This window comes from Cnephaeus nilssonii (assembly GCF_951640355.1).
Source record: "Cnephaeus nilssonii genome assembly, chromosome: 21".
NCBI classification, from domain to species: domain Eukaryota; kingdom Metazoa; phylum Chordata; class Mammalia; order Chiroptera; family Vespertilionidae; genus Cnephaeus; species Cnephaeus nilssonii.
The window spans coordinates 19,288,162-19,315,442 of record NC_137092.1 but is presented as its reverse complement, the minus strand read 5'-3'; the positions used below and the strand labels follow the sequence as shown (position 1 = coordinate 19,315,442).

General features: G+C 35.9%; 1 protein-coding gene across 3 annotated transcripts in view; it reads right to left on the bottom strand.

Annotated features, from left to right (window-relative positions):
- The window catches only part of RABGAP1L (RAB GTPase activating protein 1 like), a 462,901-nt gene that overhangs the window by 396,759 nt on the left and 38,861 nt on the right, over nt 1-27,281 (bottom strand). For all 3 annotated transcript variants that reach the window (XR_013812987.1, XM_079761776.1, XM_079761778.1), the window contains exons 2-6: nt 13,968-14,137; nt 12,406-12,595; nt 11,999-12,209; nt 9,448-9,622; nt 1,625-1,782 (exon numbers count right to left, since the gene is read on the bottom strand). Coding sequence is in view for 2 of the 3 variants with exons in the window: in XM_079761776.1 (XP_079617902.1) it covers nt 1,625-1,782; nt 9,448-9,622; nt 11,999-12,209; nt 12,406-12,595; nt 13,968-14,105 (872 nt within the window). In the remaining variant the exon portion in view is untranslated. The remainder of the gene's footprint in view (nt 1-1,624; nt 1,783-9,447; nt 9,623-11,998; nt 12,210-12,405; nt 12,596-13,967; nt 14,138-27,281) is intronic.

The window sequence follows — 27,281 nt, the reverse complement described above, 5'->3', positions numbered from 1 at the left end:
AAAAGATTTTGTAAATGACATCATTTCAAATTTTAGTTTTTAAACAAATTTAGGAATATGATTTAATAACTTTTTTTTAATTCATTTTAGAGAGGAAAGGAGAGGGATAGAGACAGAAACATCAATGATGAGAGAGAATCACTGATCAACGCCCCCCACTGGGGATTGAGCCCGCAACCCAGGCATGTGCCCTTGGCCGGAATCGAACCTGGGACCCTTCAGTCCACAGGCCGACGCTCTATCCACTGAGCCAAACTGGCTAGGGCAATAACTTGTTTTTAAAGACAGTCCCATGTCTGATTTAGCTGTAAGTGCAGTTCTGAGTTCTTTTAACATAGTGAAACCCTAGGCAAAAGAAAATTAGAAGACGAGCTTACTTTTAAGCATCTAGAATGTGAGATGACTGTGATATATCTAGGAAAATATACAGTAAAAAATGGACAAAATGATATAGATTGCAGCAGTCTAGCCTAGGCAAGACTGAATATTCATAAGAATTATTATTAAAACAATAAATGTCTAAAATATAGGTTGTCTTCTCTGAAAAAGAAAAAAAACCTTGAGTAACTTATTTGACCTAGGATCAATTTCTGTATCTATAATAAACAGATAAAATACCTACCTAACAATTATTAAAATTGAAAGCACAGTTAAGGCACTTACTAGTAAGTGATCATTAGAATATGATTGGCCCTACCAGGTTTGACTCACACAGAGCTTGGAATAAAAATCCTTCACCGAGTGTAAGGACCAATGCGGGTTAGGAATGAATGAAGAAAAAACATGGAGCCCTTGCCGTTTTGGCTCAGTGGATAGAGTGTAGGCCTGCGGACCAAAGAGTCCCCGGTTGTTTGATTCGGTCAATGGCACATACCTCAGTTACAGGCTCCTCCCCAGCCTGGGCCCTGGTCAGGGCATGTGCAGGAGGCAACCAATCAATGTGTTTCTCTCACATCAATATTGCTGTCTTTCCCTTTCTCTTCCACTCTCTCTAAAATCAATAGAAAAATATCCTCAGGTGAGGATTAAAGACAAAAGAACATAACTGTATCCTATTACCCGCCTATTTTTGAAATGGAGAAAACATTCTAAATATACAATAGAATGAACTGGTTAAGTAAATAATGGTCAAACCACATAATATACTATTGGTAACCATTAAAAATAATTTTGATTAAAAACATTTTAATGGAAGGCAGCTATGCTCACCACTATACCACCAACGCCTTGTAAAAACATTTTAATGAAAAATTCTTATAAAGTTAAAAGAAAAATTTGTAGGTATAGGAATAAATAAAAAAAATACCTCCTAGAAATAAACAAAGGAAATAACTAAAATATTAAGTGATTGTCTTAGCTGACAATCACTACAGCTGTTTTTTATTCTACCTTTATTATTTTACTACGTTTTCTATAGTAAATATCAAGACGTTTAAATATTAAGAAAAGCACTTACATAAAATATTTTTAAATCAGGAGAAAAGTGAAACATATTCATTCACCAAGTATTTCTTTAGTATTTTAAAGCTTTAAATGAACATTGTATAGTTTCTAGGATCTTTATATTAGCCAATATCATATTTCAGGCACAATATCAATTTTTATTCTTTCCAAATAACCTCACCTAAAGTTTCCTTTTCCATCATCTTCTTTTACCTCCAAGGAGACACTGAAGGTAAACACATCATTGTCGGGGGTAGGAATAACTGAGTCTTTAACATCAGACACTTGTCTGGAAGAACGTTTGAATGCTGTACAGAAACTATATAAAATTCTGCTTACCTAAAAGAATAAAAATGGGAGTACCATTAGGCAAGGCTTTAACTGCATTTTTTTATACCCTTCTCTCCTAATTCTTGAATCTATAATTTACCATAACACAGTTTTCTTCAGCAGATAGAGTATAAGCATATATATAGTTTATAATATATGTTATATAGTCTGTAATATAGTGTATATATAAACATATATATAGCTACTTCCTTTGATCTGGCATTTAAACACAGTAATAAAGATATTTAAGTTCACAAAAGAACTCTATTTATTTATAGATGTGTCTAGACCTCAGAATATAGTATGAATCCAAAGATAATTATGAGAATGATGCCAGCATCTAAACCTTCCCAATCAACACACACAAACAAGGTTTTAGCCCAAGTTGTCAATTTCTCTTTTCACTTCCCTCAGCTTCAGAGGACTAGACATTTAGGCACAGAATGAAGCAAATATTGGTTTTCACAATAAACAAACACAATAATATGGTTTAGTTCCCAGTGTTGTTATGCACTGTGGTTGTGATATAAACACATTGCAGGATTCCAGAATGCATGCTGAAGTGGTCTTATCTATTTTACTAGTATTAAGCCACCCTCATACACTTCCCCTGAAGTTGAGAAATATCACACACTATTCCAGAAGTTATGCTTTTCCTCAGTTCCAAAAGAAGCATCATACCATCTCACATCTGTGTAAGCCTAAAGCACAAAAGACCTTCCAAATCTCTTGGGCCACTCATGGGTTGAATGAAGAAAACAAGATGAAATAAGAAGGGTTTAACAAAGGCCATATTTTCAAAACCTCACATTGGGAAGAACAAGTAAAGAGCCTTCTCTGAATGTTAATAAATCCTTCACTTTAAATAGAGTGGATTCAAATTACTCACTGAATTATATTTGTCTAGGACTGTAATATTTTGTAATTTGCTTGAAACAAGAACACTTTCATCAACAGTAGTATTTCTTAAAGTATGGGGTCTTTCCTCATTTTCCTATCTTGTTATATTCATATATTCTACCTTTTCTCATACATTCAGTCTATCACATTCAAAAACAAGTAATTCTCAAACCTCCATCAGCAATACTTACACATATTAACCTATATTACCCTAAAGTGCCTTGCCAATGCTAAATTCATAGCTTCTTAAATATACACTTTTAACTGTATAAGAATGTTTAACTTCAGCAATATCACATTGCACATAAATTTTTTAATATTCTAATGTGTCATCTGATTTTAATGTTATATCAATGAATAAAAAAAACAAGGGTTGGCATTAATAAAAACTGTAGACCTCAAATCTTACACATTTAAAACAATGATAAATTTACTCATTCTTTCCGCAAATATGTTTTGAACATGTTCAGTGCACTAAGTATTATACAGCAGTTAACATGGAGCTTACATTCCAGCACATACATGAAAGCTGAATGTGCTTGAGGTAGGTGAGGACTTATTAGGTAAGCCAAAAGCAAAAATGTTTAGTCTCAACTGGATACTTATTTGACTTAGCTCAGTAATTTAAGTGTTATAGAGGAAAACAGAACCAAAGAACATGCTAAGGGTAAGTCATTAATAGCGTGCCTACAAAGTAAAGTGTAAATAGGAACTTTAAACTACTTTTGGTTCTTTGAGTACTCCCTACCTCCTAACCCCCAATAAAATGTGAAATCTATTGGTTCCTTCTTACACATTCAACTTCAGCATATTTTTAAGAAAGCACTATATGTGAAAACAGGGAAATACCTGTTTTACATAATTTTTCATACATTTGTATAGTCAAACCCCAACTATATTTCTTTTTTTCTCCTCTCTTATATCTTCTATTTCACTTTCTTTGTGTCAAAGCTATCAGCAAGCCTACCACATCAAAAATAGTCAAAAAACTTGGCAAATTCTAAAGTAAATGGCAAGGCTCAGGAATTTCTCTTTTAAAACGTTAGGTATATGGGGCTGAGCCAGAGTAGGTAGAGAATAATGGGGGTTGAGGGGATCAGACTACACCTTTCTCTCTTTTTGGAGGAAGGACACAATAGTACATTGACATCATTAACAGCAATCAAACTGCATTTAGTCCTGAACGTATCTTACAAGTTGCTATTTCCAACAAAAGGTTAAAATCATTTGTGAATTCTAGAGTGGGTAAATAAGCTGGAATAGTATCCACAGATTAGTAAGGTAGAGAGCTTCAGAAACAATAATGACCAATATCGATAGTTACTCGAACAAATTGGGTAACCAATATCATGACAAAAAAATCAACACAAGCCATGGCAAACATTTCTATATATGCCAACTATTGCGTGCGCACATGCGCGCGCGCACAGACACACACAAAAAATGTACTAGAATAGGCCTTTTCTTTGTAGAAGGCAAAAGTTTATTGACATAATACAGTATAATTTTTTCCCCAGAACGCAGTACCTACAGAAAGAATTAATTAAACACAAAACTATGTTGGGATTGTTGTTGTTGGTATTGTGTTGTTGGTTCTGAAGAGGTGAAAAGGAGAGTGCATGTAGATACATGGAAAGGAAAAACACCAAAATCTTAATTCTGGTGAAATTCTGAGTACCTTTTTTCCCCCAGTATTTTCCAAATTCTCAAATATGTACTACATTTTAATAGTTTTTTTAAAAAGTGCTATTTTAGCTCTGGCTCGGTGGCTCAGTTGGTTGGAATGTATTCCTGTACACCTAAAGGCTGTGAGTTCAGTTCCCAATTAGGGTGCATACCTAGATTGCAAGTTTGATCCCCAGCCAGGGAGCATAGGGGAGGCTACCAGATTGATATTTCTCTCTCACATTGATGTTTTTCTCTCTCTCCCTCCCTCGCTCCCTCTCTTCCCTGATTTCTAAAATATATCATTCGCCCTAGATGGTTTAGCTCAGTGAATAGAGCATCAGCCCTCAGACTGAAGGGTCCCAGGTTTGATACCGGTCAAAGGCATGTACCTCGGTTGCAGGCTCAATCCCTGGCCCTGGTTGGATGCGTGCAGGAGGCAACCAATTGATGTGTCTCTCTCTCTATCTCTCCCTCTCCCTTCCACTCTCTCCAAAAATCAATGGAAAAGTATCCTGGGTAAGGATTAACAAAAAAATAAATAAGTAAATAAAATATATCATTAAATACATATCCTGCCCTAACCGGTTTGGCTCAGTGAATAGAGCCTCGGCCTGTGGACTGAAGGGTCCCAGGTTCGATTCCGGTCAAGGGCATGTACCTTGGTTGCGGGCACATCCCCAGTAGGGAGTGTGCAGGAGGCAGCTGATCGATGTTTCTCTCTCATCGATGTTTCTGACTCTCTATCCCTCTCCCTTTCTCTCTGTAAAAATCAATAAAATATATATTTTTTTAAAAAAACAAAAAAACATATCCTTAGGTGAGAATTTTTTTAAAAAGACATTTACTGCCCTGGCCGGTTTGGCTTAGTAGATAGAGCACCTACCTGCGGACTGAAGGGTCCCAGGTTTGATTCTGGGCAAGGGCATGTACCTTGGTTGCAGGCACATCCCCAGTAGGGGGTGTGCAGGAGGCAGCTGATCGATGTTTCTGTCTCATCAATGTTTCTAACTCTCTATCTCTCTCCCTTCCTCCCTGTAAAAAATCAATAAAATATATTTTTTTAATAAAAAGACATTTACTTAAAATAATATAGTTAATTAAATAACACAGCCAATTTTTCAAAAATAAATATTTTTACTAATATTGGTAAAAGAGGATCAACTCTTTTAAAAAGACCATATGTCAGTACCAGGTGGGTACAAGTCTTATCAGGGGGAATCACTTGATAAACTATATAAATGTCTAACCACTACACTGTACACCTGAAATTGATATAATATTAAATGTAAACTGTAAGTAGAAAATAAATAAATAAATACACCATATGTTAAGAAAATTTCACCCAAAAAATAAATGTAGAAAAATCATTCTATAAAAGACACCTGGAAAGATATGTATTAAAATTTTAAAAACATCTTGCTCAAATTTATTACTCAGTGAAAGGAGCTAAAATAAGAGGCATATCATAAAATAAAATAAACTTTTTAAAAATTTATAAAAATCTACGGAAAATACTAACAGCATAACTTCTGAATTAATTTCTAATGTGAAGTATTTTGCTAAAATAACATCAATAAAAACCAGTGCATTAAGAATTAAGATCTTCCCAATGATACTGTTAATATTTCTCATGAAACACCTCTGAATGCCTAAAACCAGATGATAACAACTCTGCTTCTAAAATATAACACTGAGAATTGCTAGTAATGAATGATAAGTATGTTAAAACATACAAATAACACAACCATCAAAGTCTCTTTGAAGAAAATGATCACACTGACTAGTAGAAATAAATTCTTAAAGAGTCAGCTAAGCCTTTAAGAACAGTTTTGTATAATATAGCCATAAAAATGTAACAAGAACAAGTGCCTTCTTGGCTTTTTTCTCTATGCTTTCTGATATTTCACTTTTTCAGCAGAAGCCTAGCCTGTCATTCTCCTGTACAATGATCACCGGCAACAGGATTCTTCAGGCTGGATCCCAACTCTTTCGCCACAGATCACTGAGACTCACTCCAGCAGAGTCCTGCAGAACATCTAGAGTAGTGAGGCAAATGTGCCCTAAATCTTCTGTGGGGTTAGAACCCCTAATCCTTGTGCCACAGGTCCAAAGAGGCCATCACCCTCTGCCACTGCTGGTGCCTGCTGCCTGTGGGACTCTATGGTGAAATAAGAGCATGACAGTACAGCTGGTAGTGGTAGCCACGTTGCTTATCCTACTTGAAAAGACATCTTCTTGCCTTTAACAAATTTCTACATGTCTCATCCAGGATTCTGAAAACAACGGAAAACAAATTAATTAGCAACACTGCTACACAGTACATATTTAAGCAATAAGAATGTCTATCACATGTTCCTAAACTATCTTTGCCAATTGTATGTGCTCACCAAGAGAATGCAAATACTAAAGACTAAAGTCGTCCCTTCATCACAGAACAAGAAACTTCTGGGAACCAAATAACCAGACAACTGGTAGATGTAAGAAAAAGACTTCAAATTAATTAAAGGGTAATTATTTTTTGAGGTGAGAGGAAGATCTTCTATAAAAGCATAGGTAAAAACCAAAGGCAGGTGGGATGCAAACTCTATGACCAATCAATCCCTTTATAAAGTATAACTGAATGACAAAAATCCATATTTGCCTGTTACAATATTAAAGCAACAGAAAAGTTATTACTGAAAATTGCATGGGGCTTCAGAGTCAGAGACTTTCATTGGAAACCCAGCTCCATCCTCTATTCTCTTAGCCTTCAGATAAGCAAAGGGTAACTACATGTGTCAAACAAACCAGAGCACTTCTGAGAACACAACAGAGTGCCATCAATAATACACCTGGAGAAGAGGGATAAACTATGACTGCTCCAGGCAAGGAGGAGCATAAAATCACCAGTTTAAATACTATCTATGTCATGGAGATGTGAGTAAGTGCTCAGCATAGTGCTGGGCATAAGCTCTATGTTTATACTAGGTTATCTTCGTTTAGAAATGACGTCCTTTCTTCATAAAAATGCTTAAATTTATTTATTTTAGAGAGAGAGGAATGGAAAGAGAGAGAAAAAGAAACATCAATTTGTTGTTCCACTTATCTATGGATTCGTTGTTTCATTCTTGTATGTACCCTGACCGGGGATCGAACATGCAACCTTGGCATATCGGGCAAACGCTCTAATCAAATGAGCTGCCCAGCCAGGACTAGAAAGGATGTCTTGTAATAAAGTTTAATGACAATTATATATTTTCCTTCAAGCAATGAATTTTACCACCAATGTCCTATAATGTAACACTTGGAAAAAATGCACTCTAAAAATCCACAATAATACATGGAAATAAAAAAAATACATGGACATCACTTGCTCACAACCTGCAAAGTACCAAATATCCTCTCTAGAAATACTATTTAATACCATATCCAAAATGGTAAGGATAAGAATTCCCCAGTTTTGTCCATGCTTTCTCACTGTTAAAGCTCTAAAAAATGACAAAGATGCTTGGCAGGGTGGCTCAGTTGTTTGGAGCATCATCCGAAGCACCAAAAGGCTGTGGTTCAATTCCCAGTCAAAGCACATGCCTAGATTGCAAGTTCAATCCCTGGTAGGGGCGCATACAGGAGGCAACTAATTGATGTTTCTCTCGCTCTCGCTCTCGCTCTCTCTCTCTCGTCAATGAACATGTCCTTGAATGGGGATAATAAAAAATAATAAAAAATTAAAAATTTTTTAAACCTCAAAAATGACAAAGATTTCCCCACCCATAAATAAGTGGATGCTATAATCCAAAGAGAGTTTCATACCGTCACAATTAAGAAGAATGCTGCAGCCAGGTCCCTTTCCACTTCCTTTTGCCGCAGTGTTTCTGCCTCTCCAAGCAGCAGGTTTTGCAACTCTTCAATGTTCACTTCCTTGCTGTTGAGTGCCAATTGTCCAGAAACCACACAGGGATATTAAATGATGACTGCCAACATGAATTGCCAGCACTCTACCATCAGAGTGTGTGTGTGTACATAAATGTTGGCTGAAATAGATTCAGAACTACTTCTCACACAGGCATGGATTCTGGTAGAGAACTCTATGGCTACAATCTAAATTACATGTGTCTGTGCAGGTTCATTTTGGTGTTCAGGGAAGAAAGACTGACATGCCCCTCGTGCTTAGTATCAAACACACAGAAATCTATATTTCTATGATTTTACATGTTGTGGCCAGAAATAAGCTCTCAGAACTCCTGTTAATACAATGGTTGTTTACACTTCATGGTAAAGAGCAAAGAGAATAACTGCAGCTTTCAGCATTTTCTGCTGACAACTTATATTCCCCAAAGCACACACACTGGCGACCTTGCTCATTCAAACCCATAGATTAAAGCCTAAGTACTAAAGTTCTAAAAGTGCAATTTCTTTTTAATTTGGGGAGAATTAACAGATGCAAAAAAGAAGAAAATTTTCCCATGTATTTACCAGCCATTTGATTCTGAATTATTTCTCCAGTCTTAAAAGAAACCACCACTTAAGAATGGCTAAAAGGAAGTTCCTGGCCCCTTCAAAGGCCTCCAAGTTGACACCCTGCTGTATGTGAGCATTTGTATGTTTAATTAGGCCAGTTCTCTAGAGCCAAAGCCAGCCGCTAAGTGAATGTACATAACAATCTCTAGTGAAACCACAGAGCTCTATGAAACCAATATCCAAGTGCAAGCAATATGCAACCATCATTCCTGGCAGAGGAAAAGGTATTGTTAGAAGCAGTTTTTCAAATCACATGGACCAATCAACTTGGGCAAAATAATAAAAAGGTACAAAAAAATTCCCTCTTTCTAACTAATCCTGAGCAATGACTACCATGGTGGGGTGGGAGGACAGCTCGTCAAGTGGCCTTTTCCTGTTACATCTGTAAGGCTGAGTGTGCCCCACCTATAATACCACTTTCCTGCATAGTTATAAGATTTGACTTTTCCATATTCAGTTCTATGCCAGTACAAATATGCTTTCTCTTTAGAAATATACTCCAAATTTATATAATATGGTACATACTCATACATACAAATTTATGACAGTGAGATTAGGACTCAAAAATACTACTCTAATTTGTCTCTTTAGCAAATATATTATACTTACTGCCTCTTTAATTTCACAGGTGAAAACATGTATCTGAAATTCTTCTGAACCATGGGAACTCTCTGTAAATGCAAAGCAATTGCTCTCTGTTGTCCCATCATGTCCACGTGCACAGAACAGCACCTTATAGATTGGAAAAGATGCTATCTCCACATTGCTGGACTGATCTATGATTCTGCAGAACAGTGGTGGAAAATGAAATAAAATATTAACTATCAAAGAACAAAGGCAAACAGTTTTACTATGCCAATAACATATAAACATAATTATCTTAAAAATCACAATATAAACTGGTACTCATAATGTGAGAAAACCATTTGTCTTCATATTCTTGCTATCCTCTCTAATAAAAGAGTAATATGCAAATTGACCATCACTCCAACACACAAGATGGCTGCCCCCATGTGGTCAAAAATGGCTTCCCCCATGTGGACACAAGATGGCTGCCACAAGATGGCCAGCAGGGGAGGGTAGTTGGGAGGGACCCAGGTCTGCAGGGGAGAGCAATTGGGGGGGGGGGGGACCAGGCCGGCAGGGGAGGGCAGTTAGGGGTGACCAGGCTGGCAGGGGAGGGCAGTTAGGGGCAATCGGGCTGGCAGGGGAGCAGTTAGGCATCAATCAGGCTGGCAGAGGAGTGGTTAGGGGGTGATCAGGCTGGCAGGCAGAAGCGGTTAGGGGTAATCAGGAAGGCAGGCAGGTGAGCAGTTGGAAGCCAACAGTCCTGGATTGTGAGAGGGGTCCCAGATTGGACAGGGTGCAGGCTAGGCTGAGGGACACACACCCCCATGCACAAATTTCGTGCACCGGACCTCTAATATGTATATAATGTATAAGCACACAAATTCTTCACCTTCTTTTGACAATTACTTCATTTTTATGTTTCCTATGATCTAATTCACTTACTGGTAAAATCTGTCACCCATCCCTAAATGCTAGTCTTGTTCTGTTACAGGAAAAGGAAAAGGAATGCCAGCACAGAATAGCATAGACGATCCAAAGAGAGTTCATTTCTATTGAGAGCAGCACCTGTAAGTTTATCCAAGCCCCAGGTCACTGTTCAACTGAGACCTCTTTTACCCCCAAAAACAGTCAGAGTGGTTTCACAGATCCAATTAATAGCAGAATTTAAAAGGTGTAAGGAGAGGAAAAAAAAAAAAAAGAAGTATAAGGAGTCTGTGGGATTTAAGAACAAATTATTCTCTGACTTTCCTATACAAATCCCAAGCCCTAGATTGATTTAAAAATTCAAGAACACTGCAGGGTCTCAAACTGTGAAACTGAGGGGTATCCACTAAAAACAGAGGCAAGTCAAAACACTGTGTTTGTCAAGAAGTATTTGGCACTTTGAAACTAAACAGATAACATTAAAAGCCATTTTGACATTTTTAAGAGTTATCATACAAACAATATATCTACAAAACCCTTTTCTGAAAAATTCAAAGCATTTTTACCAAAACCCTGCAATTTATATTACTATTTTAGAACTTAGCTAACATTTTTTTTCACATTCTAAACTTTAGAGAATGATGAAAATCAGGAAGGGTTTGAAAAAAGGTTAAGTCAACTTTCAGGGAATATTATAAGTTCAGGAAACATTCAACCTAATTTCCTAGACCTGGTATATTTATTTGTTCATTCAGCAAATATTTACTGAAAACCTGGACCAGATTTACTCCAGACACTGAAGTAACAGCAGGGAAAAATAGAAATAACCTGCTCCCACGGAGCTTATGTCTAGTGAGGTAGACAATAAACAAATAAGCAAGTAAATTGTATATAATGTCGAGTCAAGGAAAAGTGCTATGAAGGGGGAAAAAAAAAAAAAACCCAGTGAGGAGAAAGAATATAGTCACAGGTGTGATTGAAGGCTACTGGAGGGCTGAATGTTGGATTAACATCTGATTTACATGTAAAGAAATTCAAGGTTCGCCCTAGCTGGTTTGGCTCAGTGGATAGAATGTCAACCTGCTTGAAAGGTCCCAAATTCTGGTCAAGAGCACATGCTGGGGTTGTGGGCTCGATCCCCAGTAGTGGGCATGCAGGAGGCAGCCAATCAATGATTCTCTCTCATCATTGATGTTTCTAACTCTCTCTCCCTCTCCCTTCCTCTCTGAAATCAATAAAAATATTTTTTAAAAATAAAGAAATTCAAGGTTCAGATGACATTAAACATTATTACTAATTAAGCATAAGGGGGGGAAAAACATTTTGCTTCTTTCCAGTCAGATGAAAAGAGCTTAAAATGAAGGGCTCACTCCAATTTTTTTAAACCACTGTTACATGACAAGGTGGAGGCATGCTTTTAGGCTCTTCAGAATACAAAAACAGAAATACAGGTATTTTATAGTTATATTTCCACTTATATTCTAAGCATAATTTTGCACATGCCCCTTGCAAATAAGGAACACAGTCTAAGCCTAAACATGCTTACTTTGCATTACAGAGTAAAAGTGAATTAACAGTAAGTACTAGGCTGATTTATGATATAACATCATCACCACCACACAAAATCTGCAATATGTCTAAGAGGAGAAATGGGATTACAGCTCACCTCACAGAACCTTCTGGAACATTTGGCACATACAGAGTAACAGGAAAGGGGTACTGACTCGAAGATTTCATAGTTGCCATTGCCCGTAAAGCCTCCACTTCATTACGTGGGGAAGAAACCTTCATACATCCTAAGTAGGTCAGTTTGTTAAATAAAACACTATTTTCTTCTGGCAATCCACTTGGAGAAGATGGTCTGGGTGTAGAAATTTCTAAAGAAAAAACAAAACAAAACACTCAAAAGTCAATGCAAAATTTCACAGAAACCTAAGAACCAAAGTGGGAGCTCTCAAACAGCACTGAAAAGCTGGTGGCCCTCATCTTAAAAACAAAGTTAATAGAATTTTTAAATTTTCAGTATCACTTTATCCCACTTCTCCTATGGTTTCTCTGAGTTCAGTACAGTACCTGTATTTGATGGATCCAAAATTAACTGAAGAGATGGCTTATTTGTTTGGGTGGCTGAAACACCTCCAAGTGAATGGTCTGAAATCTCACTGGAACTTTGACGATCCACAAGAAGGCTGCCTTGCCCTTTCTCAGAATCTCTCAAAATCTCTTCCATGGCTTTTTCCAATTGTTCATCATTAGAAACTATCTATAGACAAAGCAAGACAATTCTGTTTCAATCATATTATGGTTCTGGAGCTGAATGAAACTATTTCACTTCTAGAAGAAATTAAAACAATCTAAATATTTGTTTAAATATAGTTACTTACATCAAGAATTTATACAGTTTTACCTAATTTTACTAGATATAATACAAAATCCTGAATTAAAAAAACAGCCAAACTAGAAGATTAATAGTTTCAGAAAAGGTTTTCTCAGAAAACGCTTCAGGCAGTTTCCAACTACATCTGATCTGAGAACTTGTTTACAGAGATTTTCTTTTCTTGTTATTTTCTTTTTATTATTTCAGAACATATTCCAGAACCAAATAATCTTAAATGTATGGGCTTTAAAGGGAAAACTTGATAAGTGTAAATTGGCCATAGTCTACTGTGATATCATTTAAAAGGTCATATTTCTTATCATAACATAAACATTTCTGATTTCTTTATAAATTTTGTTTTCTAGATGCCAAGAGGAGTGTTGCTAATTCTTTATATTTATGTTAACTCAGGCTTTTCTTAAAAGCAGAGAAGACACAAAACCTAAGTAATAAATAACATCTTAAATACATTAATACTAAAATACAGATATTTAAAGAAATTTAAATAAAGCTACTGGTTATTTTAACAAAATTATAAACTATATATCTTCAACATAATGTAAAATGGATATTTAATAACCTGATTTTTATATAATTTTATTAGATTTGTATACTAATATGCCTTTGATGCCATACATAAATTAAACAAAAATCATTTTAAAAATACGTAGCACTTCTGACTAACTTCTCTACTCCTGTTTCTAGAGGATAGATATGCAATTCTCATGCATGTATACCTGGGTTTGCTTGTTTTTTTCTTTGAGTTAGTAAAGGCAACACAAAAATGAAAAAGGAGCATAACCAAATACAAACACTAAAAATAAAAGACATATATTTTTAAAGTATTTAAACAAGTCAACTGTTAAATCACATACAACTATGTTACCAGCTGATTTAAGGTCATAACAAAAAAAAAAGTGAAAATAAGCATAACTATTTATATAATCAACTTAAACCAGTAGTAAGAGAGACAAAACTATTCAGATCAATTACATTTATGTAAGATTTTACCATTAAGTCTAATTCCCAATTATCCTTTCTTTCTCCTCGTCTGTTCCTTCTTTCTAAATTCTGAATTAAAAGATAAATAACCAAAAGCAAAAAATTTCAAAAATAATAAGCCTCTAAATACATCAAACATTGCCTCTATTCTCACAGTCAACACTTGAGAAAAACCTTTGGATTTTATACATCTCCTTTCACCTAGTTAAAAAAGCCGTAATTTAAAATAGTATCGTTTGTAGGAAAGAAAAACTACCTTCAGTTCAGGTTTTTCTTCATCTTTTGTAGAAGTATCATCTGCATACTGAGGAACCAAAACAAATTCTTCACTGTTCTGTGTAGCCACATAATCCGATGACCCAGTAACCTTCTGTAATGAAGCTCTGACCTCCATTTCAGTTCTGCAAAATCTCTTCCCACATCCACCTGGTCAAAGCCACAGGGATTAAAAACAAAAACAAAAACTATTGAATAAAAACATGAACTGATCAATCCTCAGCCTTTAAAAATGGCTCATCTGAAGAAGAATTCTGCTCACTAGATAATTATCTCAAAACTAGGGAAGCTACCCTCTTGGACTGGGCCACATAATGGAAATATACTCTCTTCACCCTGAGTTTCCAGACTAAAAGAACCATATTATTCCCTGAAAAACAATATAAACCAGCCCATATCTCAACTACTACTGTTTAACTCTATTTTTCTCCTAGAAATACTATTTTTGTTATTTTTAATAGAGGAAATAATTAAGCATGATATTAGAAGTATCTACAAATTCACACACAAAAAAAATACATTCACAGAATTATTTTGTAATTAAATCTAAATGTGTTTAAAAAAACGTATCTCCTCAAGACCATATATAGTACTTCAAAAACTATTTTATGTTACTAAAATTAACTAATATGCAATTCAACACCCTAAGCCATATATCTTTTCTTTTCCAGACACATTACCACTTATGAGATGGGGGGGGGGGGTGTCAAAGCTTTCTCATTGCATTTATGTAGCAAATAATGTTACAGTGATCAAATACAGTGTAATTCTATTTTCTGGCTAGATCTCTACACCACAGAAACTCAACAATCTCCAAATATTCACACTTTAACTCAACATGAATACTACAGAGCAGAGACACTGCACTCAGCACTGGAGTTACATCAGTGAATAAGCAGACTAGTTGCCTGCTCTCCTGGAGCTGACATGTAGTGAGAAAACAAGCAATGAAGCAAATAAGGTAATTAATTCCATATCACTCTAAAGGCTATGAAGATAATGAAAGAGGTTAATGTGACAAAGGGTAGCTTAGCTGTAAGGAGTGTAGGGACAGCTGTAAGTAAGGTGGTGGGAAAGGATTCTCCAAAAGGGAAATATTTGAACTGAACCCTGAAAGACAATAAAAAGGACTTGCTCAGTGACCAAAGGGTATATGAAAAGGGGTAAAACAAGTAAGCCAAGGTTAAATAAGAGAGGACCATATAACTATAGTAAGCCTGCTGATCTAAGCCTAAATTCCTCCAGAAATGTTCTTTTTCTCTTTCTAATTCGGTTACTTTGTTCATTGCAGCATATAAATATGGCTGCAATACCTCATTTTGCCATTAGGTGACACTAACACCATTACTCCTGGCCCTTAGGAAAAAAATTACTTGCAGCTTCAAGTTAAACTTAAAAAATTAATTACTTCCCAACTTCATTTAAAAAAATAAAAAATTCCACTGATATCAAAATAAAAAATAATTATACTCCTACGCCAGTGGTCGGCAAACTGCGGCTCACGAGCCACATGCGGTTCTTTGGCCCCTTGAGTGTGGCTCTTCCACAAAATACCACGAGCGGGCGCACACGTACAGTGCAATTGAAACTTCGTGGCCCATGCGCAGAAGTTGGTTTTCGGCCTGGGCGAGTCTATTTTGAAGAAGTGGCGTTAGAACACTCAAGGAACCAAAGAGCCGCATGTGGCTCGTGAGCCACGGTTTGCTGACCACTGTCCTAGGCTAACAAGATAGCCATTATTTATTTGTTAGACATGTTAATATCCTTCTTTTTTAAAACCCTTCAAGTACATTCATCTTTCCTCTCAAAGTTTTTCTCATTTGATATGTTATATGTTTCTAAAAATGCAGTATGTGTTAGCAGCCAAGTCTTTACCCCTCCAGATTGCCCCATGAATCCTTGATTCCCAAGACACATTCCAGGTATTCTTAGTGTGGCCAATCCTTCTCCAAGTCCTTTTCAGCTGCCACTCTTCTATTATCTACTTAATATCTACATGTTAGAAATTCCTCAAGTTCAGGTCCTGAGCTTTTTTCTGATTCCTTGCTGCACACTATAAGTAATATCTCTCATTGTCATGAATTTAAATACTATCTATATGTTGACAGGTCCCAAATTTCTATCCCAATCCAAATGACTCCTCTAAATTCCTGATTTGGAACCCATATGGAATTCTTCTCAGTAACACAAATGTGATCAAAATGGAATTTCTAATGTCTTCTCCAAACTTGCTTCTCATTCTGATTTCCCATTTCAGTAAGTAACAACACCTTCTACCAAGTTACACACACAAAATATCTGGGTCTCATCCTTGACTCATTTCTACTGCATTCCTCACATCAGCATGTCAGCCCCACCTCTAAAATACACCCCACATCTATCCCATCTTGCTCTATATCCATTTTACCAGCCTAATCCAAGCAATGTTTTTATCTACTATAAAAGTCTCTGACCCATCTCCTTCCTCCATTCTACTCCCTAATTTACTTCACAGAGCTACCAAAGAACACTTTTAGAAAATACACTGAATTACATTAAAACTCCAGACTAAAATCTTTTCACTAAAATTCAAACAAAATCCCAACTCCTTAATAGCACTTGCAAGGCCCAACACATTCTTGCCTCTGTCACTTTATCATTTCAACTCTTTAATCACAGAAAATTCAGACCCAACTTACAGTCTTAGCTCTTGCTTCCTACCTTCGTATGACTGACTCCACTGGTATCAGCTTTCATTCACCCATTCAACAAATATTTTATGAGTCCCTACTAGCTAAAAACTATAATGGGAACTGGAGACTAAATGATGAGTAAAAACAATGCAGTCCCAGTCTTCCCAAAGCTAACATTCTTATGGAAGAGATACATAATACAGAAGAAAGTAAATCGGGATCACATACTGGAATAAGTATTACAGAAGGCTAGGAGAAGGCAGGAGGCAATACGAATCCAGCTGATATTTGGGCTTAATAAGAATGAGTAAGTCATCGAAAGAACTAGGGAGAAAGAACTTGATGTGAGAAACGCCTTATTGAGGAATGGAAAGGAGGCCATGATAGCTAGATCATAATGAATATGGGTGAGGATAGTAGGAGATGAGATATGGAAAGGACAGCAGAGAAGCCTGAGGCCGTCACGATGCTAAGGCTATCTAAATAAGCACCCTCCCCAAACCCAAACTCTGTTTTGTTTACCAGGGAATATTCCATTCCTTGCACAGTACTTAGTAGATATTCAATAAATGTGTGGAACAAATTGTTCTTAAAAAGCACCAATCAGTTGAAAGTTCTCACAAAATAGCAAATGTAAAGCCAGCACTCAAGTCTGACTTCAGAGTAATGCTCTGACCTGCACGTCACACTGCCTTTTACAGTCTACTCATCTGCTGAGACCAGGGTTGGTATGTGCCTCAACAGAAGGCCACTGTGCACACCGGACCTCCTGCACTCCTTTCCACATCAAAACTTACCTGTCTCTTCCCCCAAAGCATTCTTCTTAGATCAGTGATAAGTAACCTGAGAGTGAACTCTGAATTAGAGTGTTAATAAGTATTAATGGTTGCTCAATTCAAATTAGATTTGCGGAGATCTTTTAAATATGGAGCTTGCTGTTCTGTGAACTCAAGATTAATAGATTCGTTTCAATTCAGCAAGTAAAACAGAGCAGTACACAAAAGCAAAACCGCCTTTAAAGGCATTTAGTTAAAGGCTGCCCTATTATAATCTAAAAATTAGAAAGTAAAATCTGACAAAGAATGTTTATGTCTCTTCAGATTAAAAAACAACAATACTGGGAACTATAGTCTAGGCATAAAAATTTTAATTTTTAGGGCATTTTAAAGGTATATGAAAATAAGGACAGAAAACTTATCAGTGCTACCAAAAATATGATATCTTTTTCTTCTATTCATTACCTTCTCCCCTGCTCTGAACCCAAAGAAACTCAATAAATATTCTTGATTTAATTAAATCACATAAACTGTATTGATTTTTCCCCACACCTGTGACAATTTTGACACGTGAAATCCCTATTAATTCTTACTCTAATGCCACATCATTTTTGTCAAATGAGCAATATACCTAAATTAGCATCTCACTTGGATGCCTAAAACTACAATTTTCACATCTACTAGAAACCGTATAACCACATTCAGCAAAGTCTAACTGGCAGCTATGTTCTTCCCAAAATAACCAAACACATTCAAAAGATAAAGTCGTAGTGCACATGGCCCAATTTCTTTCTGTGTCAAATGCGGTTAGTCTGCTTCTTGCTTTTATATTACGTGTTTGCACGTATTCATTTTCAAGTGGCTCTTAAACTGAAATAGAAAACTGAAAAAAATGAATATAAGTCCAAATTTGGTAAGCAGGAAAGACTATGAGGCATAAGAATTAGAATGACTATAGAGACTCATTACAAAGGTGGAAATAAAAAATATTCTTAATTTACAATAAGAATACAATTATACTAATATGTATGTGTGTATGCAAGTATGTCCTTTGCCCTGAAAAGTGCACAAAAGGGTCTTATTAATTCACATTACTTTAGTGGACACCTACTTTTATTAGTCCAGCAATCATCTGCAAAACTACTTTTCTGAGAATAAGGCTTCCCTGTATTCAAACTACATGACTTTTATAGGAACCTCAACACTGTGGCCAAACAGATTCAAAGGTAAACACGGAATCCAAACTAGACCAATTAACCTATTTCCTAAGATTTCTGGACTGATGACCAAAGAGTTCATCATGACAGTGTCCCTCTCACAGCAGAAACTTTTAAGATGTAAACTGCGAATTGTTGGTGGCCATGTTTTTACCCATCTGAGGAATGCGAGTATGTAGGGAGAGAGTGAGAAGTCAATCCTATACACAGACAAGCAAGAGAGTCTTACTTGAGTCCATCACTTTGAGTCACTCCTGAAGCCTAGCTCCATCTGTTCCCATCCCCAATCTTGGTAAATCCACTGTTGCTTTAATTCTATAAAATATCCCTTCCAATAAATTCTTTTTGCATAAGCTAGTTTAAATTGAGTTTCTGTCACCTGAAGCCTAATGAGTGCTAATATAACTATATGCTAGCCAAAAGACATACAAGCTTATATTTTAACAGGCTGCAGATGGCTATATGGTTTCATATAGTAGGTATGAGAACAGAAATCTGGGTAAAGGAAGAGCAGAAAATCTGAAAAGTTGACAATAATTTCCCAGATTAACAACATAGTGGGTATAATGAAAAAATAGAGAAATGACTTACTTGAAATAATTACAGTAACAAAAACAGGATAACACAAGTGGTACTCACAATCAAAGGATGGTTTAAAAGACAACAGAAAGATGTTTTATAACCAAAATAGGAAGCCAGTAAAGGACAAAAAGGAATTTAAAATGGTAGGTATGTTATGATTATTGCTATATAATACTCCTGTCATAAAAATAGAATGTAATACAGGAAAAAATATTTTATTTAAAAATCTGTATTAGGATGATGACATTCATAGGTTAACTGTGATAGATCAAATTATTTTTACCAATTTTTTACTCCCTCTCTATTCCAGAATTGTACATTTGTGCCTCTGGCCATATTACTTTGTATTGCCTCCCAAGAGAGTAAGTGAGGCAAAATATTTCCCTGCCCAAATCATTTTGGGCTAAGCCACAGAATATCAATAAACAAAACCTGAGCAGTTTAAATTTGCTTGCGTTATTCGCCTTGGTCTCTTGAGAAGACCAAGAAAAGAACATGGACCCAAAATGCAACATGTGAAAAAGACCTGAATTTAATCCACAGCCGGAAGTATAGTCTCCCTCACAGACCCCCAGAACCATGAGTTAAAAAACGAAATATTTATTGTTGAAGCCATCAAACATTTCACTATTGTTACACAGCACTACCAAAGCAACAGCTAATTAAGTGATCTACTATTTTTAAATTTCTTCAGCATTGTTATACTATCTTGAGATTAAATAAAAATCAGGAAAAGCTAACAGCAACTAACAAATCAATTTCTCAAGGAGATACTGATATGGCTCTTAACTATTACCTAAAAAAAAACTCCAGTGGTTTCTATAATTATTATTGACATTCCACTGAATTAAAATGTACTTTAATAGTCTACCCTTCTAATACTAATATTTAACTCTAGATATATTCAGTTATGTAAAACTTTAACCCATGTCTCATACTGTAGTTTAGAAAAGCCTACTCAGCAATAACTTCTAGGCAATAAATATAAATTTAAAATATTTTAAAATAAATATACTCAAAAATTTTAATGAGGATTAACTTTAACTCTATATTTTTCTCTTGGTTTTTCCGCTATAATTACATATGCAATCAATTCAAAGGTAAAGTTGATGCAAGTCAGAGTTTCATAAACTTGGCTTAAGACTAATCATCATCTTTTGTGCCCAATGAGTACAGGTATATGGTCAAGGGAAAAAAATCCATGATATGACAGAATACAGTACAGAGTCCTTCTCTCCTTTCCTCCCTCCCTTCTTCTCTCCCTCCCACACTCTCTATAAGTTAATGAAAAATTATCCTCGGGTGAGGATTAACCCCCCAAAAAAAAAACATTAATGGAAAGATGTATTATTCAATAAAGGTGATAAGATAACCAGCTTAGGGAATTATTAGGGAAAAATTAAATTTGATCCCTATCTGAAACCAAAAAGAAAAAGACTGATAAACTTAGCATATCAAGTAATGTGAGCAAAATTTAAAGGCAAGAGTTTGAAATGGTATTGTCCTAAATATATAACAAGCTGTTAGAAATAAGAAAAAGATAAATACATCAATAGAAAATGAAATAGAGAACACAAAAAGACAAAAGACCAATAACATATTATTAAATGTTTTTTAGCATCTACTCTATCTCTTCCCCAATTGTATAGCAGGCCCAAGTCCCTAGCCTAGTGGGGCGAGTAGGGGGAATGCTGCAGGTTGAGTCTCTAAATGAATTCTACACCAATTAACTTAATACCTTTTACTTGAACACTTTGTTTCCAGAGGGGCACTAAGTCTTAAGGCAATTTACATGGCATTTTCCTGACAATAGTTCAAGAAAGAATATAAGAACTAAACTGTCTCTTCAGATTAAACCCACAAGAGAATGTATTGGAGAAGAGTCTCTCCTCCCTCTGGACAGTATGGCATATAGATATAAAGCCTATAAAAGATCTCAGGTGTCAGGGAAAGGGTAAAGAATGATGCTAAAAAAAAAGTGAAAACGTTTTTACTCCACTAGATGTTAAAGAACCTAAAGAGACATGCTTTGCAGTTAATGAGATAATTACATTTTAGTTTGGGTTGAAAATAACAGTAAACTGGAAAATAAAATTTAAAATATTTTTCAGCCTGGCTGGTCTTGCTCAGTGGTTGAGCATCGACCTATGAACCAGAGGTCACGGTTTGAACCCCAGTAGGGAGCATGCAGGAGGCAGCAGATTAATGATTCTCTCTCATCATTGATGTTTCTCTCTCTCACTCCCTCTCCCTTTCTCTCTGAAATCAATAAAAATAATTTAATTGTTTTTCAGAGAACCAGCTACTAAGACATTTATTAGGCTGGACAAATAGATAAAGCTAAATTTTATATCTATTGTTGATCTGTATCTACTGTGTATAGAAAGTTACATAAACATATATTTTCATTGTCCAGGGGAACTAAATGTGTTGAAAAATTTTAATACCTGTACCAATCTGACCGAAATTGTTCAGATGGAAAGAAAGGTAAAGCTTCTCTATGAAGATGATTATTTAAGAGACCTTCAGCAGTTCATAAAATGCTTGTGTGACAGTTTTGTGAGTTTCTAAAGAAAATGATCATCCTTAGCTGGTCTATAAAACACAATTTTATATATAACTAATAATAAAACATAACTAATCATGCAAGAAGAAGGAGTGAATAATTAAGTTAACAGACATTTGCTCCACTGTCAAGAACAACATTCATTCAGCCTAATGGCAGTCACACAAAATGATACATTTTTCTATCTTCTCTTATTCTGAAACAGAATTAAAATGAGACAGATGTTTGAGGACTTCTTGAAAGTACTCAACAATTTTCCCTCAAGAGAAGACCCAGCTATTAGAATTTACTGAGCACCAGTGACTAATATGAAAAAAAGACAAAGAAACAAATGATCAACCCCTCTAACGGAAACTACAGCAGAACTACAAACAACTATCAAAAATTCAGAGATAAGCCCTAGTATGTCAGATTTTCCTTAAAGTAGAAAAGAAAATCAGGAGTAAGTTCATCAAAATTCGATAAAAGATGTCTTTACTTAAAATTAGATAGAGGTGCACAACATCATGAATATACCATTAGATAGATAATGGTGCACAATCTCGTGAATATGCTAAAAACCACCCAACTGTATACTTTAAAATGGTGAATTTTATGATATGTGAACAATAGCTCAACAACAACAAAAAGTGTAACTAAAATCTATATGTAAAGCCTCCCAAAAAGAGAAGGAAAATATAAGTAAAGTAACTATTACAAAAATATATGTAAAAAACAATCAGAAGTTTTGTGTTTAGCAAAAATTTGCTATTAAGCTGTACTTTCTGTATATTCCAAGATCTCTTTTCTCAGGGGAAATAAATGGGGGGGGGGACACAAATAAATATTTTGTCTCCCTAATAAGCCATGAAATGTGACTATCTGAATGGACATGCAAACCCTCTGCTAACATTCCTCATAAACAATTTCTACTCTGAGAGACCTGTCAGAGCCTGCAATAGTTTCAGTTCAGAGTGGCCTGCTATAGTTTCATTTCTGTTTTTTTCATGTTAGACAAGGCTGCTCAGTCAATTCTAATAGCTGGATCCTTTCTTGTGAAAAACTGCTCCTACTTTTGCAGACCTAAACTGGGAGCTGAGCTGCCTGATCCCACTGACAGCCATGTTCATACAATAAAGAGTCACCTGCCACTTTCTGTTAGGAGTTCTGTGTTATCTAAGCAATGCAAGTTCTAAGCTGTGTACCTAAATGGGCAGATGATTGACACCTCTCTAGAAAGTCCTACATCCTAGAAACAACCCCAGAGGAACAGGATCTCTCCTTTCCAGGATACATAAGGCAGAAGGCATCTAGGAGAAGTCAGAATAGCAGCCCTTTATCCTGAGCTACACTGATGTTGCTTTTACCTTTGTTCTACAAAAATAAACAAGAGAACACAAAAAAGTATACTCTAATTTATATTTCACCTAAGATTTTATAAATAAGTATTTAGCTGTTATTATAAAGTTTTATTTTTATAGAAAAGGCATAACTGACTTGATTGTAACTAAGTACTCAATTCAAATAGGCATCCGTGTCAGGAAAAAATCTAGCCAGCTAGCTCACATTGCCAACCCAAGAAAATACTATTGACCTGAAGTACAGGCACCATGCCCATAATAATTACCATTTACTAAGTATCTATACATTTATAATACTTCCATAAATTCTACAGATAGCTATTATCCTCATTTTATACATATGAAAACAGGAAAAGAATAGTTGTTAAGTAATCTGCCCAAGGTCACAGTGTTAGTATGTAGCTAAAGCAAAACTCAAAAACAACTCAACCTAACTCTGAAGATCCTGCTTTTTCCACTAAGGAAAGATGCCTATTAAAAGAAAAATTTTACAATAATAATCTCTAACATTTATCAAGTACTTATTTTGTACTATGCACTTTATATTTCATCTCATTTAATCCTCACAATATAAGGTAGAGCTAATATTAATCCACCTTTATAAACAAAGAAACAATAGGATGCTAAATAACTTACCCCAGGTCACAATACTAGTATAGCAGTCTGACAAGAGAGACCATATTCTCAACCACTTCACACACACACACACAATTGACACCAGTTATGTAGCAGGCACGGTACTACATACTTCTGTTTCTAATGTAATTCCTCCAAGAACTACTAAACAAACTCTAGAATTTTAAAAGTTCAGCAGCTATTATATCTCAACTAAAACAGATTTTTAGTTTGCCATTTCGATGACATTTTAGGATGAGTTTAAGAGAAAAAGTAACCTATATCCAGAAGACAAAGTTAGAGTCCTCAATACCTTAAAAATAGAAATTCACTATGCTGCCACAATTTTACCAACTGTATAATTTTTCTTCACCCTCAAGTTCAAACATATCCTAATTTGCATGCTTAACTCTACTTTTATTTTAGTAAACATATAGTCAGAAACTGGTGGTTATTAGAATTTACCACTTTACTGTTTGTTAATTGCTCTATCAGGAGCTTTATAGTATTTGTTACTTAAATTAATTGTTAGTTGGAATTAAAAAGGAAATAAGAACCACACAACCAGTAACTGATGGAAATGAGATGCAAATCCAGGTCTACTCCAAGTACCATTCTTAAATTATGCCACACCTTAAAATCTAGGGAATTTATTATGAGAGATATATCTAGATTGAGGAGAGGTGAGGCAGAAGCTCCTATATTGAACAATAGGAACAACCTTGCAAATCAGAAACTAGTACTACTCCATCTTTGAATTTCTTGAGAAACACTTAGTCAACTGGTTAACAACAACAGAAGTACAAGAACATGGAACACTTGATAAAAACTAAAAATTTCTAGCCCTAACCGGTTTGGCTCAGTGGATAGAGGATTGGCCTGCAGACCAAAGGGTCCTGACGCTTCTATTCCGGTCAAGGGCACATATCATTGTTGCAGGCTCCTCCCCGGCCCAGGCCCTGGTTGGGGTGCATGCAGGAGGCAACCAATATATGTGTTTCTCTCACATCAATGTTTCTCTCTGTCTTTCCCTCTCTCTTCCATTCGTTAAAAAAACAATGGAAAAATATCCTCAGGTGAGGATTAACAACAAAAAAACTAAAAGTTTCTATAGATGGCTAAGTCATGTCTTTCTAACTTTGAGAAAATGAAACAACTATAATTGTCATAATTTCTGAAGATGACCCCAATAATATAAGAAAAATAATTAAATACTTGCCCAAAAGGTGCCAACAAATATTTTTTAATATGCATGCTATGGATGCATTAAATCAAACTTTTACTGGAAGTCTACTATATACTTAACACTAAAAACTGGAATTTAGAGATGAATAAAACCAGTGGGCTCATTAACTTCTAATTCCTTCAATAGTACAAAGGGTGCCTGCAGCTTCTCAAATTGCCACATACACCTTGTAGATTATTTGATCTCTTTAAAAATGAAGGAAAACAAAACTTCCAGCACTTCCAAACAATTCTCCCCCACTCTCTAAAATTATTGTTTAGACTCTTAGAGCAAATCATTTATCCTAGTCAGTTACTAAACTTGAATACAAAATGAAAATGAGGATATTTCAAAACTTAAGATAAGAATTAAAAGGGCCCTGGTCGGGTAGCTCAGTTGGGTAGAGCATTGTCCCAACACACCAAGTAGGACCACTCATTATTTTGAGAAGTTTATTTTTTAATTTATCCTGTTATAAGTATCCAAATCTTAATGAAGTACCTTAAGATCTCCCTTAATGTATCTGAATAAATCAATGTACAACACAAAGCCAGTGAAAAAATTCTTACTAAACAATAATTATGTGCAAGGCATCCATATAAAGTTTAAGGCAGGTTAATGCTTTTCGTGTGTTTTGCTATACACTGATATAAGTAACACCTTTTTTTCTTTTCAAAATATCATCACATTGGTTCAAACAAATTAAAGCTCTGATTTCAAATGACACTTAAAACACTTAAGAGAAACAAGTGTCCACTAACTATATGCTCCCTTCCCTCAAAATATGGAGAATATGATTGAGGTTTCATTCTGACAAGAAAATGAAAACTTACACATGGTGGTGTGTGTAATATTCATATGGTCAAGTCTGCAATATGAGGGCACATCAGCAAAAAACAAGTGTAACCTTCTGCTTTCATGAAATGAGTAAGTCAAAGAAGCAATATTAATTTGAAGGCATACATGTTTTCAATTAACAGTACAATTTAGGAATATAAGAAGTATATATACTATGCTTTTAACGTAGCAGTTGTAATTTTGAAAGATTTAAACATTCAAGGCCTAGTATAAGAATAAGTTACTACAGGCCCAACTGCAGTGGCTCAGTGGTTGAGTGTCAACCTATGAACCAGGAGGTCACAGTTCGATTCCCAGTCGGGGCACATGCCCAGGTTTCTGGCTCAATCCCCTGTGGGGGGTGTGCAGGAGGCAGCTGATTAATGATTCTCTTTCATCATTGATGTTGCTATATATCTCTCTCCCTTTCCCTTCCTCTCCGAAATCAATATAAATATATGTTTTTTAAAAAAGAATAAGTTATACAATTCACAAATAGCCGTTATTTTATTACTATTATTTACTCAGTGCTTACTATGAACAAAACGGTATTGGGCATTTTTTTGTGTGTGTTCACAACAATCACTTAACATACTTGTATTCCCACCTAACAAAAGAAGGAATGCATTCAAAAAATTAAATAATTTGTTCTAATTAATACAGCAAATTAAATATAGGGTCCAGATTTGAAGCAACCAAATCAATCTCACATTGTAGGGGTCTGTTTGCTAAGACTGCCCATTGGTCAAGTGCCCATCTCAAGCCCAGTGGTGGGAGTGGGAAGAAACCAGGTTAAGTGCTTTAAAACATGCCTACCTAGCTCCTGCCCAAAGTTTCCATCTGAAGGCAGTGTGGCTTTGGCAGATGTCATGACTCATTGCACTGAAAAGAAACTCCTATTCTTCTGTTCTACTCCTATGTGAGGGCTTTCACTTCTTGCTGAATAGAGTGCAATACTAAAACCCTCACCACATTTTCCAATCCACCTGTACCAGTGGTAAAGCTCAATACTTTATTTTGTCCTACATGTGGCTCCTGCTTCTGTTCTCAATTAGTTAAAAACCCAGAGAGTTCCATAAGTGACTTAATTGCACCCTCCTGAACCTCCAACTGACATGTGTAGTAAAGTCAGAGAAAGACAGGTTTGAGATGAAGCTGTCACTAATGAAACACTAACATCAAGAGAAAGAACCACAAGGGCAGTTTCCGGGGTTGGTGGGTTTCTTTGTCCTGTGAAGTTGGGTGGGTGCAGCCGTGGCTAATTTGTAGGGGGTTCGGTGCCACCTCATCTAAAGGGGCGAGAGCCAGTACCAGAGAGGCCTTGGGCGTGTGAAGTTTGTCTTCAACGGCTGCGGAGAAGCAGCAGCCTGACTTCTAGTGCAGGCTTGTATCTCCCAGGAGGCCCCAGAGCCAGTGCATCCAGTGGACAGCTTCAGATCACATCAAAACATCACCCAACCACCT